The sequence below is a fragment of the Aethalodelphis obliquidens genome, unplaced genomic scaffold (genome assembly GCF_003676395.1).
Source record: "Aethalodelphis obliquidens isolate GAN/ISIS:26980383/991018 unplaced genomic scaffold, ASM367639v1 scaffold37, whole genome shotgun sequence".
NCBI lineage: Eukaryota > Metazoa > Chordata > Mammalia > Artiodactyla > Delphinidae > Aethalodelphis > Aethalodelphis obliquidens.
This window is the reverse complement of record NW_020837981.1, coordinates 6,051,686-6,070,367: the sequence shown is the minus strand read 5'-3', so window position 1 is coordinate 6,070,367 and position 18,682 is coordinate 6,051,686. Positions and strand designations below refer to the sequence as shown.

Here is an 18,682-nt window from a genome sequence, read left to right as displayed (position 1 = left end):
CCCGTTCCCTTGCCTGGGGAACCAGAGGTTGGAGAACAAAAACCGTAGTTTGGGGCAGAGCCAATTTGGAGGCCGCTGTGTATAGCTTGGGGTCTGTAGGTTGGGCACAGGGAGATAGGGGCTCTGGCTTTCCCTGTTGCTGGATGGATGGTGATAAAGAAGATACCGGCAAATAGACCTGGACCCCCCTGAGAATGAGGTGGGAGAAGAGCTTCACACGTGCTGCATCCCTTGTCAGCAGAAGTGGGAATGGAGCTTGGGTGAAAGGGGTTTTCAGGGAAACTCACTGGTTCATGGGTGGTGAATCCTGTAATGCCCCCGGTTGCTGTTGCTGGCGGGGGCCCGGCAGGTACAGGGTGAGCTGGGCTGCCCACCATGGGTCAGGCCTGATGCAGCTCCTCCTGCAAGGGCCAGCTTGCGGCTGACACTGTTCTCCGGTAAGACTGGTGAGAGCCCCCGGCAGAGCCTGAACACACTTTCCTCTTTCCTTTCAGATCTAACCATGAGCTACCCAGGCTACCCCCCGCCCGCAGGCGGCTACCCGCCAGCTGCACCAGGTAAGAGGGTCTGGGGCAGGCGAGGGAGGGAACGCCCTCTCTGCTCAGGGCCCAGGAGTGGAGAGGGGGAGTGATGGTGTTTTCCAGTTATTTCCTTGCTCCCTTCGGACCCCCACAGTGCAGCCAGGCAGGGAAGGGGCTGGAGAAGAGCTTGGACCTTGGGGCCAGGCGAGGTCAGGGTTTGAAGCCACTTCTGGAAAGCCAGGACCAGGCCAGGCCCCGACCTCTTGCCGTATTAGCTGATAGCAGCAGACAAACGTGTACCGTTCTCTGAGACTCAATTTTCTCCTTTGCAAATGGCTTCAAGCACCTCCATCCCTGGGCTGGCCCAGACAAGAACACGGTAGCCAGGTAAAGCCTCTGGCACAGTGTCCTCTGGAGCACTGCTAGGTGACGACTGCCCATTGTCGCTTCTCTTGCCCTGTGCTCAAGGTGTGTGGTTTCCCAGCAGCAGGGCCCCTGCAGAGGGAGGAAGTGGAGGCAGTTGCTAAGGGTCAGACGTTACTGCTGCAGCTGCTCCTGTGGCCCGATAGCAGGGAGGCTGCGCCAGCTGGTCAGGCACCCATGTCCTACCACTGCCACCTCTGTCATCACCTGAGCAGCAAGAGAGGGAGCAGGCGGGCGATTCCGGGAGAGCTCCGTCCTGAGTATCCCGGAGCCCTGGGGCTGGAAAGCCAAACACGGGGCCCTCAGGGCCTTTTCGCTGTCATGGACAGGGCTGCATCTAACAGGCCAACAGCCCGCAGGATGATGCTAGCTGCCTAGCTGCCGTGCTGCTTGTCATGGTGACAGCTGTAACATATGAATGCTCGCCGGGCTCCCAGCTAAGCCCTGCCCGGCATTAACTCTCTTAATCCTCCTCACAGCAATTTGAGGCAAACACCAATTATCCCCACTTCACCTGAGGAAACTGAGCCAGGGTGGTTGAGTGCCTTGCCCCGGGGCACATACCCCGGTCCCGATGGTTTCAGAGCTGGGGGTCTTTACTGCTGTTCCCCTGTTGTCCCCTGACAAGGACAGGTGTCTGTTTTCCATGACCGAGCCCTGTCTCCCTCCATCCTGTCCTCCTGCCTCTCCCTGCCCCTTACAGACTTGTGATGACAGCACACAGCCAGATTGGCAGGACACCCCACCCCGACGCCCGCCCGCCTCCACCATGGCTCTCCATCACTGTGGACTCTCAGTGATCCCTGAGCTTGCCGCTGCCCTGGGCTTGGCACAGTGTACCCGAGTGACCTGTCTTTATGTCTATACTCCCACTCCATAGGGGTGAGCCCAGGAGGGCAGGTCTGCCCTTGGCCCTCCTACCTTAATACCCACAGAGGGTCTTGGGAGTGTTTGCTGAACACCGAATTGAAGGTTCCCTCCTCCCTTCCTCTGGCAGCGGGATCTGGCTAGACTTTGTTGCCCGAGTGTTTGCCGTGTGGTCTATATAGGACTGTCCGCGGCTCTGCTTGGCTTCCCCTCCGACCACCTGGGAGCTTGATGTCTCTGCCTTGTCCTGCTGGGGAGCCGCAGGGGCGCTGACAGGCCCGGTGTTGCTTTCAGGTGGCGGTGCCTGGGGAGGTGCTGGCTACCCACCACCCAACATGCCCCCCATCGGGCTGGATAACGTGGCCACCTACGCAGGGCAGTTCAACCAGGACTACCTCTCGGGAATGGTGAGTCCAGCCCTCCTGCTGGGCTGCCCCGGGGGCCACACCGGCGTGGCCAGAGGGAGAAAGGCTGCTGGCTTCCGTGGTGTCAGGGGGGGTGGTGTGTGCACGTGCGTGTGTATCTGTGGGCACCGAGGGTGTTGAGCTATATCTTGGGACATGACAGTTTCCATCGGGGCTCTCACCGGCTCACTGTCCCTCTCTGCATCTCGATTTTCCCGTCTGTAAAATGAGCGGTGGGGGAATGCATTGGGCCACATGGTCTTCCAGGTCCCTTTCAGCTCTGGGGGATTGGGTAGGGGTGGGGCCTTCGTGGAGTATGCATCGAGCACCTTCTGCATGAGCTCAGCGTAGGGATAGAGGGGTGAGGGAGTGCCCCTGTGTGTGCACGCATGTGCCCTGTGCAGGTGGCCACACGCGTGCGGGGGCTGCTGGTACACGTGGATGACTCTCCTGGTTGGGCCTGGCAGCAGGTGCCTGGCAGCACGGACGCACGTGCTACTCTTGTTGATTTGCTTGTAAAGTAGCATATTTTATCCTCTAAAAACACATGTGTGCTCAGTGTAAGCAGTGTAGCCACTCCACAGCCTAATTGTGCCTGGCCCATTCTAGGCGCTGGAGACAGAAAAATCCCAGCCTGGGAGTACTTACCATCCACTGGGAAGGGACAGGCAGTAGCATAAGGAAACGGTGTGGTGTTAGAGCAAGTGTGGGTTCTTTGGGCACAGGGCAGGTAAAGGGGGTCAGCAGTGCAGGTAGAGGGCGTGTAGCACAAGGTGGGTGGGCAAGGTGGGCCTTGCTGAGAAGCTGGTGGTGCTCGGACTTGGCTTGAGCTGAGTGTGGCTCCTGGGTGCCCGCTGCAGGGCTCAGGGCGGGGAAGGGCAGATGGACAGAGTATGGCTGTGCCCCTCAGGGGCTGTTAGTCTAAGGTTCTTGCTTCGTGGACTTTCAGGCTGCCAACATGTCCGGGACGTTCGGAGGAGCCAACGTGCCAAACCTGTACCCGGGGGCCCCTGGGGGCGGTTACCCTCCCGTCCCCCCGGGGGCTTTTGGGCATTCCCCTTCCGCCCAGCAGCCTGTTCCTCCATATGGAATGTACCCGCCCCCTGGAGGAAACCCACCCTCTGGGATGCCCTCGTATCCGCAATACCCAGGGGCCCCTGTGTCAGGCCAGCCCATGCCGCCCCCTGGGCAGCAGCCCTCGGGGGCCTACCCTGGACAGCCGCCCATGACCTACCCTGGGCAGTCGCCAATGCCACCTCCGGGACAGCAGCCGGTGCCAAGCTACCCAGGGTACACTGGGTCCGGGACCGTCACCCCTGCTGTGCCCCCAGCCCAGGTGAGTGCCAACTTCGTGCTACTCTCTGTCCAGGCCTGGCTCCGAGGGCCTGAGACATGTGGCCCAGTGTCCTCTGCCAGCAGGGCTGGGGACCGTGCAGGGGACAGGGGAGGACTAGGTCCTCCAGCTCTAACTTGTAGTTTTCAGCGTCACTTCCTCACAGACTCCCCATCCCCTGTTTGTGCGCCTGAGGACCTAGGGAGCTACTGTCTTTGTCCCAGCTTGTTAGATGGTCCCTGTGGGAGCTGGGTCTGAATGCCTCCGGGTACTCTTCATTCGTCTGGTGTTATTTACGGCCTGGGTTTTGTAAGAACTGGTCTCAAGGCCTTTGCCCAATGGCTCTTAGTTTTCAATCCCCCGGATGTGCCCTCCCAGACTAGCTTCAGAGGATTCTTAAAACCAGCTCCTTTGGGTAGGGAAGATTGTTGGCAGTTCTTTCAGGGCTGCTCTTGGCTCGTTTTGGAGAGCAGTTCATGTTTGCAGAGCCTAGAATTCATTGTCATGGTTACACAGCGAAACCAGCCAAGCACAGGGCTAGTGGTATGTGGTTGACTACTATTTTTAGTCAGAGGGTCCCTTCCCCTCCCTCCCTCACACCCACACGTCCCCCTACCCCTGCCCTGCTCCGCAGCCTCCCTCTCTGCCTTCCCCCTTATTCTTTTCTCTCAGCTTGTCTCCTTACCTCTGTTAAAACCAGTGTGTACTAGACAATCCACCGAGGAGAGTTCCGGCAGGAAAAATCACGTGTGCTTGGAGTGTGGCTGTCACGTCAGGAAGGAGCCCAGCAGGCAGGCGGGTCGTAGAGTCCGGAAAACAGTGCCGGGAAGTGAGAACTAGTCCGAGAGGTAGCTGGGCTGCATGTCCCATCGTGAAGGCTGGACACCTGCATCACAGAGGGAACACCTGTTTCTCGTGTGCACAAAGGTGGACTAAGCAGGCCCGCTAGGGAAGCCCTGATGTGTGCTGTGGTGCTGAGGCCTTGAGGAGAGGCCGCACCCCTGTTCCCGAGGCCTCCCCTTCATCAAGAGCCCGGGCCCAGGCCTGGAGGACCCAGGCATAGGGTAGATTTTCAGCATCAGGACTCAGTTCTAGGTGGGCTCCTAGCCACGGGAGCCAGGCAGACGTTTCAGTGCCAGAACAGGTAATGGTCACGTTAGGCCGACTCAATGTCGAGTCCCCTGTGCTGTTGATTGCAGGCTCCTTCAGGTACCCCAAGTTTTAGAGGAAAGGTCATTTCCAGAGTCTGGGGCAGGTAGTCTCACGTCTGGGGGATATAGCATTCTTGCTGTCTGTCTGTCTGAGCAGTTTGGAAACCGAGGCACCATCACAGATGCTCCTGGGTTTGACCCCCTGCGAGACGCCGAGGTCCTGCGGAAGGCCATGAAGGGCTTTGGTGAGAGACCCCAGGTGGTGCGAGTCCTATCACCCCCGACTCCCTAGGCAGTTACACACAGTGGCTCTGTGGGCTGGGGTCGCTGGGTGGAGGCAGCCTGGCCCCAGTGGTGGAGGAAGAGAAGGTGGATATGGGGGTGCAGTTGGGATGCCCAGGAGAATTGGAAGACCCAGGCCAGGAAAGTCTGTAGCCGCAGAGCATCCCCACAACCCCCAGCCCTGCCCACTCCCACCTCTCCTTCCTCCAGGGACTGATGAGCAGGCCATCACTGACTGCCTGGGGAGTCGCTCCAACAAGCAGCGGCAGCAGATCCTCCTGTCCTTCAAGACAGCTTATGGGAAGGTGAGTGTTGGCGAGATGGCGGGGTGGGGGGGGGTCCCTCCTGACTTAAGGCATATCCTCTAGCACAGCCCTACTCCTGCTTTTCCTTGGGGCCTAGTGGGTCTAGATCTCCTGGACAAACCATAAGGCACATTAGGGCATTTCCTGCTGTCTCTCAGCTGATGGCATCTTCTAGAAGCAAAGGATGCTCTGAAGGAGAAATTCCAGAGTCCACAGGGTACTGAGGTTTGATGAGAGGCGCCCAGGAATCTGGGCTCCAGTCTGGCTGTGCACGACTCACCAAGACCATGGGCAAGTTATTTCCCTTCGAAGGAAGAGGCTTTAAGTACTGAACAAATGCACGGGGGCCGTATTTTGATTCTGGGGGCTTTCAGATCTTTAGGTAGGTAACCACTGGGTACATGTAGGTTAGTGTTCTGGCCCGGTGCCTCTCCTACTTGAATGGCCATGAGTCCCCTCGGAATCTGGTTTGAATGCAAGCTCTGATTTTGCAGGTCTGGCTGGGGCCTGAGGTTTGGCTCTTCTGCAGATGCTGCTGGTCCCTGGATCTGGGATATTGTCCCTATTGGTCACCTCCTGTGGATTCTGAAAATAGGTTTTGTTTGTTTGTCTGAATGTCCAATCAGGATTTGATCAAAGATCTGAAATCTGAACTGTCAGGAAACTTTGAGAAGACAGTCTTGGCCCTGATGAAGACCCCGGTCCTCTTTGATGCTTATGAGATAAAGGAAGCCATCAAGGTGTGTATGGGTGTGTGTGTGTGTGTGTGTGTGTGTACACCCGTGTGGGCTGTCCCGGGAAAGGCCTGGGTCACGTGGTGTGTCTTCGCTCACTTATTAGCTGCGGTTGTCAGCGCGGCTCCTGGGCCCTCCCGGTTGGAGTCCAAATGCTGTAGGAAGGGGAACTTCTGGTGGCTCCCCCAAGAGGCAAATGAGGCGTCATTCGTCATCAGGGAGCATCTAAGTCTCTCCACCTTAAAAACACGGTGGGGGCTGGGGAGCTGGGGTTGCAGAGGGAGCTAGTGATGCAGTGATAAGAGTGGGAGGTGTGGATTGTATCCTCATTCATTAGGACTCTGTTGTTAGCAGATAACAGAAACTGCACTTGAGGAGCTTAAGCGGAACAGCAGCCTGGCTTGGCGAGGGCCGGGGGCCGGGCAGACTTTCTCTCTCATCTCTGCTGCTTCTTGAGTGTCTGCTTCATTCTTCCATCTGCTTCTGTGCCTCTCCTTCCTTAGCACAGCATCCCTGTCGACCCCTCTCCATGTACCTGTCAGAGATCCAGCTACAGAAGAGGCCAGCTGCCCCTTGGTTCAAATTCCAAATGGGGGCAGGTTCTGATGGGCTTCGTTTGGGTTTAGTATCCCCCTAGTTCAATCAGTTATGACCAAGCGGAGGGTCCTGCACGTTTTGTACAGTCCTGTGGCTCCCAAGACCCCCAGCAGGTGTCCTGTGGATGGGGAGGAGCCACACCCACAGACAGGGGAGTCCTTGTGAACTGAGCAGGTGCCGCAGAAGGAATCTAACATTCCTCAGGGGCCTGATAGGCACAGTGACTTTTCTTGCCCCCACGAAGATGTTACCTGAAACTGGGTTCGCCTTTTTGTGGCTGTCAAGAGACCCAGCCAAGCCAAAGAGCGAGGCAAGGAAAGATTTATTACTTGCAGCAAGTAAGAACATTGGGGATCTTTCCCAAAGCCGTATCTCCCGGAACTGCAAAACTGGGGAAGTTTTAAGCTAAAGGCACATACATATTCATGAAGGGGCACAGGGTCCAAACTTGAAAAGGCCAACCTCTTCATCCCTTAGGTTCCAGTTGATTTGGTGGTTGAGTGCCCAAGGGGGTTTAAATTCTGCCAACAGCTCAAGAAAGTGCTTCAGGCTAGTTTTTACCATTGAAACAGAGCTGGGAGTCTTTACATCTGATTTGTTGTCTTTCCTATTGTTCTTTTGTTCCTTTAAGGGCAAGTACTGTGGCCAGGCTTAGATCACAAGATAGCTTAGGCTAAAAATGGTTTCTCTTATGTCAAGAAAGCCATTCCTGGTTCTCTTGCTCTGGGGACACCCTACTCTGTCTGCCTGCAGTATCACTTCCATTTTATGGTCAAGGAACCTGAGGCGCAGAGAGGAGAAGTGACATGCCCAAGGTCACACAGCTAGTGACCAGCAGAACCAAGATTCAACCTGACATAGAAACCAGGCTACTGACCCTGTCCTCTGCCTCCTCACTGTCCCTGACTCGCTCATCTCTTCCATCCTCGATGTTGTTGCCTTCTCCTAGGTGTCTCCAGATGCTCCACGGTCCACTCTAGGACTCACGTTTTCCCACATGTCATGCTCTCGCTTTAAACCCATTTTCTCAGTTGCTTCTCATCTCATTCATGGGCTGAACTTGGAATAAAACAGATCCAGGTCCACCTCTCAACCCCACCATTTACTGTGGCCTTGGACAGGTTACTACACTTCTCTAATTCTCAGTGTCCTGGCGGGTGGAATGGGGATGTTCCTTCCCATGATCTCTACTTATCACCGTGTTGCTGTCATTACTGGTACTTTCCTGGGACTGCAGAGGGGAGGCTGGCTGCTTCAGGCCCGGGCCGCAGCAGCAGCACGATGGGCGAGTCTGTGTCTGTGGCCTCTGTCTCTGGGGTTTGTGCCCCGGGGGATCCTGAGTGCCAGGGAGGAGGCTGTAACAAGCCTGTGCTTTGTTGTGCTCTCTGCCTCCCAGGGGGCAGGCACTGATGAAGCCTGCCTGATCGAGATCCTGGCCTCCCGCAGCAATGAGCACATCCGGGAATTGAACAGAGTCTACAAGACAGGTTAGGCTGGCCCCGGGCCCTCTGCCCCTTGCAGAACCCTGTGCTTTTAGGGCCTTGGCCACACCCTCTCCCAGGGCCTCTCTTCCTTCCTGGCCTCCTTATCTCCTGCCACCCCTAACACACTGGGATTCCCTCCCAGACCCAGGCCTGCCTGCTGTTTACACTGGAGCAGGTGACTGAGGTAAGAGGGCGCTGGGGTAAACCTCCTGGGCGAAGTTGGGGCCAGGTCAGCCCGGAAGTCGCAGCCCCTCCTGATCTCCGGTTGTTTGTTCCTGGGGGCCACGTGGGCCACCTGTCTCCTCATGCCAGAGCCCACTGTTAACTGTGTGCAGTGCGCAGCTTGGTCCACTGGGCTACAGGGCAGCCCTTTCCTGTGTCTCCCTTTTAGAATTCAAAAAGACCCTGGAGGAGGCCATTCGGAGCGACACGTCAGGGCACTTCCAGCGGCTCCTCATCTCTCTCTCTCAGGTACCTTTCCCAGGGCAGAGATCGGGCCCACAGCAGGGAGAGGTGGATCTCTGGGCCATGGGGAGGAGGAACAGGGAGGGAGGGGTGCGGCTCCAAGGAGTGACCTTGACCTCACAGCCTGCTTCCTTTCAGGGAAACCGGGATGAAAGCACAAACGTGGACATGACGCTCGTCCAGAGAGATGTGCAAGTGAGTGTGGTGGCCGCTCACCTGGCTTCCTGAGCAGGGGAGTGTCTTCCACTTTCTTGTGTCACAAGGGAGGGGTTCTGGGATTGAAAGAGCAACAGATAAGGAGTGGATTCCAGATGCTGTGAGTTTTTCAGGGGAACAGTCTCCGGCTGTTTCCTCTCTTGGTTCAGGAGTCCGAGTGCCTCTCCAGAGGAGTTTGGGTTTCCCACTAATGAATTCAGACCGTAGCAGTTCTGGCTGGAGAGAGCCCTGGCTTCCTGGTGGGATGGAGCTGGCTGTGCCTCTCCCCACCTCACTGCTCCCGCCCCCCAGGGCGCTGCATTCACCAGGAGCTGCCAGTAGGCTCCTTGTCTCTGTCATATGTCAGAGGACTTCCGTAGTGCCCTCTTGTAAGGGCTGGAAGAGAACCACTCTTCTGGTCTGGCCCATTTGCTTTCCAGGTAAGGACACTGAGGCCCAGAGAGGTTGAGCATTGTGTCCAGAGAAACCTGGAGGCAGAGTCTGGGCAAGGGCTCACTGTCTGTGCCCAGACGGTGCCTGCCTCTGCCCTGGTCCCAGACCGCTCACTTAATGTCTCTCTGGCTTGGGACACCCATTCCTATAACTGGACTCAGGGCTGGATATCCCCAGAGTCCTGGGCTCCAGCTCTTGCCCCAGTGGGGATCTTCCGGTTTCTGTTTCCTGTCCAGGCCTTTTCCCAGCTGAGGCAGAAGTTGCCTTGGTTGCAGGGTCTCGTGCCTACTGCTCTGCCTTCCTAGGCCTCACCTGCTCGGCTTCACCTCGACCTGTGGGGTCTCTGAGCCCCTGATGGCCACCTTCTGCCCTCAAGTATCAGTGCCTTTAGGTCCAAGAGCTGCTATCTGAGGCCTGGAAGGCTCTTTTGAGCCATCTGGTACAAGGGTTGCAAATTGGCAAATAGATTGGGCTCAAACCTTCAAAAACCGAACAGGAAAGTGCAGATTCTCCCCATTTGCAAACATAACAGTGTATGCAGTGAAACGGCAGGCAAGCACCTGTCACATAAAATCCCACATCCATAACTGCGATCTATCAGTTGTTGTTATAATTATTGTCTCATGTGTTCCCGCTTATAGACAGGGAAGCTGCTTTTAAAGATTGAGAAATTTCACGTAGATATCTGGGTTTCTGGTTCCTCATGAAAAATGGATCAGGCAGCTGTGAGCCTTGTTCCTCTCATGTACTCGGCTGAGAAGTAACTGCCTCTCTGCATGGTCCCCGTGGTCCCCACCACTCTGGCCTTACAGCTGGCCTGATTCCTGCATTTAAGTTACCCAGCTGGCCCCTTTGGGCTTTCAGGTTTGTGACCCCGAATCTAATCCAAACTTCGCGTTTTAGAGATGAGGAAACTGAAGTCCAGAGAGGGCCGGTAGCCTGCCTAGAGTCCCGTGGCAAGTGGATGGAAGAGCTAGGTCTCAAGCCCATGTTTTCCTCTGTGCTGCTGCTCCCTTGTTGGGTTAAAGCTGTTCCTTGCCTGTCCTGGGCCCCAGCGGCCTTGGCTCTCCTGGCTTAGTGAGAGGATGTGTGGCTGGTGTCTACTTCAGCACAGTGAATGGGGCTCAGCTGGGGCCCTGCCCCCCTTTCCCTCCCCTCTGGGCTTGTAGGGCTTGGAGACTCTGCCCAGCTCTCCTCCGTGACCTGGGCCTGGAGTCTGGGGTGAGGTCTGCATTGCATGTCTATCTGTCCCTCTTCTGTCCAGGAGCTCTATGCAGCTGGAGAGAATCGCCTCGGAACAGATGAGTCCAAGTTCAATGCAGTTCTGTGCTCCCGGAGCCGGGCCCACCTGGTGGCAGGTAAGGCAGTCCCGGCCCCCCTGCAGCCAGGTAATGAGGTCAGATGAGGTATGGCAGGAAACAGCTTGCAGGAACACTTAGCAGTTCCGCTCTGCATGGGCCTTTCACTTCCTTGAAAGAGCCCCCTGGTGGAGATTTAAAAGATATTATCAGTGGGTTTCCTGAGTCTGCAAGCATCCCGTTCTGCAGGAAAGCAAGGGAGGAGGTTAGAGAAATGGGAGCCTCTGTTGGCTGGTCTCTTTATCTGCTATAATGTGGAACATTAGAGTTGAGAGAGCCTTCAAGAGCACCTGACCCAGTGGTTTCCAAAGTGTGGCATAAAAAATTAATAGTACTAAGTAACACTTATTTACTCTTTCCTTCAACAAATATAAACTGAGCTCCTGCCACGTGCCAGGTCATGGAGTAGGTGTAGGGAACGGCACTGCAGAATCTCTCTTCTCAGGGGGTTCACCTTGTTTGGGGAGCCTGGCAGTAAACAAAAATCAAATACAATCTGTACCAGTTGGTAAATCTTTAGAGAAGAATAAGTTCGAAACTAGGATAGGAAGTGATAAAGGTGTCGGAGGGTGCTGGGGGCATTCCTCACTGGGGTAATGACATTTGAGTTAAAAACATGAAGGGGGCTTCCCTGGTGGTGCAGTGGTTGAGAGTCCGCCTGCCGATGCAGGGCACACGGGTTTGTGCCCCAGTCCGGGAGGATCCCACATGTCACGAAGCGTTTGGGCCCGTGAGCCATGGCCGCTGAGCCTGTGCGTCCAGAGCCTGTGCTCCTCAACGGGAGAGGCCACAACAGTGAGAGGCCTGCGTACAGCAAAAAAAACCAAAACATGGAGGAGTTGCAGGTGCAAAGGCCCTGAGCATGGGGTTCCCAGTGCAACCGAGAAACAGTAAAGGGGGCTGGTGAGGTGGAGTAGATGGAGTGAGTGCGCATAGGAGGAGGTGAGGTCAGAGACGGTAGGAAGCCCTGATGACAATTGCATGGACTTAGCTGTTTACCCTGAATAAAACAGGAGGCCATTGGAGGGCTCTGAGTGAAGGAGAGATGTGATTTGACTTAGGTTCTGTGAGTGTCCTGGCTGTTGTGTTGAGAAGAGAGAAGGGATCAATGGCAGAGCAGGAAGCCAGTTAGGAGGCTGCCGCAGTAACTCCAGGGGAGAAGTGACAGTGGCCGGGACCAGCTGGCAGGGGCAGGTAGCAAGAAGTGCTCAGATTCTGGCCCTGTTTGCCAATGAACTGGACGTGGAGTGTGAGAGAGAGAAAGGAGTCAGGGATGACACGGGGTTTGTTCCTGCTGAGTCAGTGGAAGAGGGGAGGGGGCCCTCGACCAAGACTGGGAAGCTGTGCGTGGAGTAGGCTTTAGGAGGGAAGGAAGTCAGGAGCCTTGAGCCACAGATACCGTGTAGGCAACGGGTCTGTGAGGCCAGAGGACAGGAGAGGTCTGGGCTAGAGATGGCAGTTTGGGAACTATGAGTGGGTCGAAGGAGTTTGAGGCTCTGGGACTGCAAGAGGTCCCTTCAGAGGGAGACGGGAGGGAGACCAAGCAGTCTGAGGACAGGGCCCTGGCCATTGCAGGAGAATTAGAAGGGGCACCCAAAGAAAGGGGCATCCTGGAAACCAGCAGTGTCAGCGGCGAATATGAGAGGGCAGGTGAGGACAGAGAACGATGACCACACTTAGCAGCGTGGGTGGGTGAAATCGCCGCACCCACTCTGTGCAGGCACTGAGTCTTTAATACATGCGAATAGGGGCCATTCTCCTGTTTTGCAGATGAGGAAGCTGGCAAAGGGCAGTTGGGGAAGTCAGCTACCCAGGTGGTAACGTGGCAGAGCTGGGGTTTGAACTCAGGCCGCCTGCCTCCAGAGCACACTTTTTAACCTCTGCCCTATTCTGTACTGGAGCGCGAGCGAGCATATGCTCATCTTAATCGTTGCTTATTTTAATGAGTATGGAATATGTCTGTAGCACATCAAACCCCCGCTTTCACAAATGTTATTAGTCAGGGGGAAAGAGGAGCTGATCGGAAGAAAGTAGTAAGTAATGAAGTTGGATACAGATGTAGCAGAAATCATGATACTGATATGCAAATCACAGCAGTTTGGAGAGCACAGATAGAAACTGAGCCCTGGCTGGGGAAGAGGAGGTTTATATCCTGGGGCAGAGCTCAAATTAGGACGCAGGTCTCCATGGCATCACCTGCCTCTCTCGGAACCCACAGCCCACACTTCCTGTGGGTGCTCGGCCCATCCCAGGGTAAGCGGGGGCACTGGATGGGCGTTCGCTCGCTGTCAGACTGGGAAAGATTGGCACATAGAATGACGGAGCAGGGCTGGGGCTGGAGGTGCGGGGATCTGGGAAGAGACTATCGGTGTCAGGGCTCCTGGACCGGGGATTGAGGTGTCATGGGTGAGCAGTGGCGAGGGCAGTGCTGGTAAGGGGACGGTGAGCAGTCCTGAGGGGGGGGGGGGGGTGCACTCTCCCTGGGGCAAAGAACTGGCCAACTTGAGAGCTGAGCAGGTGTGGTCACTGGGGCCGTCCAGGGCGCCGGGAGCAGAGGGCGAGAGGTGGGCTCTGGGAAGGGGCAGAGGCCTCCTCACCACGTGTCCTGTACAAGTCAGGTAGGGCTGCCGTAATAAAATACCACAGGCTGTGTGGCTTAAACAACAGAAATCTATTTTCTCATAGTTCTCATAGTTGTTTCTCATAGTTCTGGAGGCTGGAAGTCCAAGATGAAGGTTGCTGGCAGCGATGGTTTCTCCTGAGGCCGCTCCTCTTGGCTTGCGGACGACCCCCTCCTTGCTGTGTCCGCGTGTGATCTTTCCTCTGTGTTTGCAGCCCTGGTGTTTTCTTGTGTGTCTAAATCTCCTTTTCTTATAAAGATACCAATCAGATTGGATTTGGACCCACGCTAAGGGCCTCATTTTAACTTAATTACCTCTTTAAGACTATCTCCAAGTACAGTTAAATTCTGAAGTCCTAGGAGCTAGGACTTCAACAAAGGAATTTGGGGGGGCACAGAATTCAGTCCATAACATGTCCCTCTGTCTTGCCCCTAGTTTTCAACGAATATCAGCGAATGACAGGCCGTGACATTGAGAAGAGCATCTGCCGGGAGATGTCCGGGGACCTGGAGCAGGGCATGCTGGCCGTGGGTGGGTATCTTGGCCTGCCCGCTGCGGGGCTGTCGTGTGTGGTGAGTTTTCAGGGTGCTCACCCAGCCTCCGGCTGAGGAAGATCATAGTGAAAGGGCCCAAGATTGCTAAATCCAGTTGCCTACACGGTGGGAAGTCAGGCTGCTTCTCGGTTGCTGCGTAGTTGTACCCCCAGTAGCCCTGGAGGCGTCTTGTTTATATTTCAAGCCCAGCCCTGGGGGAGGGAGCTGCAGTGCGGGCACTAGTGGGAACGTGACCAACTGTTCTCCCGGAGGAAGATGATGCATATCCTGCCAAGTTTCCTCTAAAAATACATCCCTGCAGGCAGTTGTCAGATGTTTGTGATGGAAACACGTGGAAAGATTTTTTTACTTGCAGCAGCAAAACAGGCCCTGGGCAAGGAAAGCTGGCGTAGCTCCCAGGACACTGGTGTACTTCCTGCAGTGCCTGTGTCATGTCCTCCAGAGCAGGGCCTGATGGGCTCCAGGCCCGTCCTACCCCCTCCCCCAACCCTGAGGGGTTGGCCCCTCTTTATACCCACTTGGGAACATCACGGTTTGCCCTTCTTCTGTTTTGCTTTTCTTGGAGCTTTCTGGATGGGACGGATTTCCCTGTGTACCCCATGGTAGGTATCGTGGCCTGAGAACCCTAGTTAGATGTTCGTTCCGCTCGGCCATCCTTTTCCACGAGGGTCATGGCATCTCCAGCCTGTCCTCTCCTGCCTGAGCAGCAACATGGTTCCGCACACCATTCACGTTCCTTCCCTGCACAGCTTCCTGCATCACATTGGTTGTCAGGAAATGTGTTGGGTTGGTGTCCAGGCTCTGCATGTCTCTGTTCCAAAGGGCTGGAGCCAGGCTTGTAGGATAATTGAGCCTAGAGGAGATGAGGGGAGAGGAAGGTGGATGCAGCGGTGTGTTTGATTGACATCTGGCCTCCTGAGAGGATGCTGTGTGCGGCATGTCCCCCTGGACTGAGTTTTCTGCAGATCGAGTTATGCCGTGTTTCTCTCTTCTAGTGAAATGTCTTAAGAATACCCCAGCCTTCTTTGCTGAAAGGCTCAACAGGGCCATGAGGGTAGGTAACCCCCAGGTGCAGGGTCTGGGTGGGGGGTGTCTCAGCCCACTCGTGACTGGGACCTTGCTCAGGGGAGGAGGCATGAGGAGGGCCACCCTTCAGCCAAGAGGGCAGAGGGCCCAGGGGCGGGGAGGGGACCAGGGCCCAGGGAAGGTGGGGAAGTGGACGGTGAGGAGGCCCGTTGCTCACGCCCCTGGGCCCACCCTCTTTAGGGAGCAGGAACCAAGGACCGGACCCTGATCCGCATCATGGTGTCTCGCAGCGAGATCGACCTCCTGGACATCAGAGCAGAGTATAAGCGGCTGTACGGCAAGTCCCTGTACCACGACATCACGGTACGGGCCTCTGGGGGCTGTCTGGGCTGCCTCTTGGCGTCCTGCTCACCCACGGACCTCCCTGGCCACTCCTACCGTCCCCTTTACTCTCCCTCCTCGGAGCTCTCGCGGGCTCGGCTTCAGCCAAGTATGGGCATCTTGTTTGTGGTCCTCGTACTTGCCCTCTTCAGTTTTCACTTGTTCATCTGGTTGTACAACAGCAGGGTGTCAGCTCCTGATGGCAGGGTGCCTCTTGACCCTGCTGTCGCCCCTCTCTGTGTCCCAGCATCCAGCACATCTGCTGTTCAGTAAACAGTTGTGGGAGGGAGGGTCCAAAATTGGCATCAGAGAACACAGGACCTCCCCCACCTGGTGCCTGGCCTTCAGAATCCAGCCGCCCTGTGGGTCTGTCATCCATCAGTGAGAAATCAAGCCCCGAGCCCCCGGAGGGTGAGCGGCTCTAGCTCCCTGATGAGTCCCCTCCCTCAGCTCTGTGGTGGAGGCAGCACAGGAAGGCAGTTCACAGGGAGGGCTCGGGGGTCACACTGCTTGGGGTCCAGCTCTGGCTTTTCTACTTGCTCACTGTGTGATCTCAAGCAGCTTGCTTAAACCTCCCTGAACCCCAGTTCCATCATTGTTAAGAGGAGGATAATAATAGTACCCCCCGCCCAGGACTGTTGCGTCTTAAAGGAGGTGGTCCACGTGAAGCATGTTGTGTGACACATGTACGTGTCTGATAGACACTAGCTCCTGTTTTATCACTGTGCCAGAGCCAGTCTGATAAAATTGATTCCTGTCGTGGCAGGGGTCAGGGGGTCTGACACTTAATTTCTGAACTCACATGAACCTTGAAATTGAAGTCACCACGCCCAGGTCCTGATTTCAGACTCACTAACGTTTGATGTTGGGCATGTCACTGAGAGAGGCTTCTCTCTCTTTTCTTGGATATAAAAGCAATGCTGTTGATAGCAGAGAATTAGTAATTATTCACAAAGTATCTTGTGTGTGCCAGTAGGTTGTGGGCACCGAACAGGCCTTGCCCTCAAGGAAGGAAACGATGGTAGGAAATGATGAGAAATTAGCTAAGTGTGGCCTTACTTCTAATGTAAGTGCAGTGGACTCAGATAGAGGGGATATCAGTGTGAACTGGGATGCCCAAATAATAACAGTCCCCTTCACTGGACAGTCGTATCATAGTAGATTACACTTCCTGTACAGGACACAGTAGTGCATTATGGTATAATCCCAACTTAGTGCAACAAAAATGCACTGGGCAAAGGCCACTGGTAGTTAGCCCTGGGTAGGGGGGGTTTTGGCTATTTAAAATTTTTTTGTATTTGTTTTTCAAATTCTGACTTTGATCATTCGGGTGAGTACAGCTTTCTATTTTTTTTTTTTTTTTTTGCGGTACGCAGGCCTCTCACTGTTGTGGCCTCTCCTGTTGCGGAGCACAGGCTCTGAACGCGCAGGCTCAGCGGCCATGGCTCACAGGCCCAGCCGCTCCGCGGCATGCGGGATCCTCCCGGACCGGGGCACGAACCTGCGTCCCCTGCATCGGGAGGCGGACCCCCAACCACTGCGCCACCAGGGAAGCCCCCAGCTTTCTCTTTTTTAATGGGAGGGCTCAGGAGGCTGAACTGTGTTGGCAAAGGTCTGTGCCACCTGCAAGGCCAGCGTGTGAGCCTCTCACCTGCTCTGGCACCAGCACGGTGGGGAATTTCCTAGGATGGGGCTGCCTCTCTGTAAGGGCACCTGGGGCAGAAGAAAATTAGGAGCCAGGAAGCCAGAACTGGCCGAGCCTCGCTTAACTGATGCCTTACTTGTTTCTGTGACCAGGGAGACACTTCTGGGGACTACCGGAAGATACTGCTGAAGATCTGTGGTGGCAACGACTGAGTGGTGACTGGTGGGTCACTTCTGTCCACCTGCTGGCAACAGCGATGCCAGGAAAAGGCCAAAAGAATGTTTGTCTATTTCTAACAAATCCACAAAAAACCCCTTGGTGTCCCAGCGCAGACCGTCCGTAGAACCTTGGCCCCGTCCCCCGCCTGCCCTCCTGATCCGTGTCTTGTGCTCGTGCTGAGGGACCTGGGTTGGTCTTGAACTCTCTCAGGATACCTCCTCCCCACCCCCACTCCTCACAGCCTCTTGCAGCTAAAGGAGACGTTTTGTTTCCTGACTCATGCAGTCATTCCCCTTTGCTTGTGGCTTAAACTCCTGGCTTCGTTTTAGTCATATAATGTTGTATGTTTATTTGGAGGTTTTTTTTTTAATATATAGTCGTTGCAGACAGATGCGCACACGTCTTTGCTGCATACACAGTTTGGGTGAGACAGGTGGGGACTGGGGGCGCCATGTCCTCACTGAGGAGTAAAAGGGAAAACCTTTAAGAGTACTCTTTGCATCTGGTGAGAATGTGTCATGAGCTTTGTTATTGCCAAACTCACTCCTTTTTAGAAAAGAAAAAAGCCAGAAAGTCATCTGTTCCACGCAAAACCACGAGAACAAAGCCAGCTCCCTGCCAGTGACAGGGTTACTTGTAATTGAGAATGTGCCTTAAACCTGAATGTCGATGGCCGAAAGCTGTTTCCAAATTAAAGTCAGCCAGTTCTGGAAGTGTTTACCTGGTGCCAGCTTGTTTTCCTGTGCTTCATGATTCTGCCCTGTAGCACAGGGGTCCAGCCTTACTAGCCGGTGGAAATTTTTATGACTTTAAATAGAAACTTGTGCTTAGGGAACTCTGAGCATAAGTAATTTGCAGGGACTGGGTCGTAAGGACATGAGAAATGGAGGTTCCTGAAATTCGTGCTCAGGGCCCAGACGCTGAAAAGGCATCATATGCGGGCACGGTGAGGCCCACTAGGGCGAGGAGGAGGAGTGTGGTCCTTCCCGCCAGGTCCGGAAGGAGGGGCACAGGAAGGAGGGGGTGTGCATGACTCCTGGGGGAGGCCTTACCGAGGAGGATCAGAGAGGCGTGAGACCGGCTCCTCCCCTCAGGGACCCTTCAGTCTGAAAGGGAGCTCCTGGCTGTGGTCCCCGGCAGGCCCTTTGCCCCTTGGTTGGTGGTGGTAGGAGAAGGCAAGTCCAGAAGGGACAGAGTTTCTAGAAGTCGTCGTCACTTCTAGAAGCCCAAAGCTTGTTTTCTGGTCAGGGATCTTCACTCCCTTTCTGGTTTCTTACGTTGAAAGTTTAGAAAGGAGAGAATCAGAGATTATGGTGGGAGCCCAAGCCTGCTGGGCCCTAGCAGGGGCCCCAGGGAGTGGCTTGTCCACAGAGTAGACATCTGCTTGGGGACACCACCCTGACTCCTCCTCCCTGCCTTGTGGACATAGAAGAGGGGATGTCCCAAGGGACGTGGGGCAGCCGTGAGCTGGACACTAGCCTGGTCTACCTAGATCTGCCTTGCCCAGCCAGAAAGGCTGATGTGGGCCCTGGGATGGACGGCAGGCCCTGCTTGTCACGTCAGCTGTGCTTCAGTTTCCGTGCCTGGAGCCTCTTGACCAGGACCCAGCATGCTTGGCTGCCCTTCCCCAAGGGCGGGCCCCTTGCCCTTGGGTGCCAGGTGGG

The 18,682-nt window shown here is 55.4% G+C and overlaps 1 protein-coding gene across 1 annotated transcript in view; it reads left to right on the top strand.

Moving 5' to 3' along the window:
- ANXA11 (annexin A11) overlaps window positions 1–17,738 on the top strand; it is a 40,701-nt gene extending 22,963 nt beyond the window's left edge. The window contains exons 2-15 of the mRNA XM_027129743.1: window positions 495–557; window positions 2,106–2,218; window positions 3,165–3,551; window positions 4,857–4,944; window positions 5,192–5,286; window positions 5,913–6,026; window positions 8,014–8,104; window positions 8,493–8,572; window positions 8,705–8,761; window positions 10,479–10,572; window positions 13,629–13,724; window positions 14,743–14,801; window positions 15,014–15,136; window positions 16,952–17,738. Of these exons, the coding sequence (XP_026985544.1) occupies window positions 503–557; window positions 2,106–2,218; window positions 3,165–3,551; window positions 4,857–4,944; window positions 5,192–5,286; window positions 5,913–6,026; window positions 8,014–8,104; window positions 8,493–8,572; window positions 8,705–8,761; window positions 10,479–10,572; window positions 13,629–13,724; window positions 14,743–14,801; window positions 15,014–15,136; window positions 16,952–17,011 (1,512 nt within the window). The 5' untranslated portion in view covers window positions 495–502 and the 3' untranslated portion in view covers window positions 17,012–17,738. The remainder of the gene's footprint in view (window positions 1–494; window positions 558–2,105; window positions 2,219–3,164; window positions 3,552–4,856; window positions 4,945–5,191; window positions 5,287–5,912; window positions 6,027–8,013; window positions 8,105–8,492; window positions 8,573–8,704; window positions 8,762–10,478; window positions 10,573–13,628; window positions 13,725–14,742; window positions 14,802–15,013; window positions 15,137–16,951) is intronic.
- Window positions 17,739–18,682: the final 944 nt, after the last annotated feature.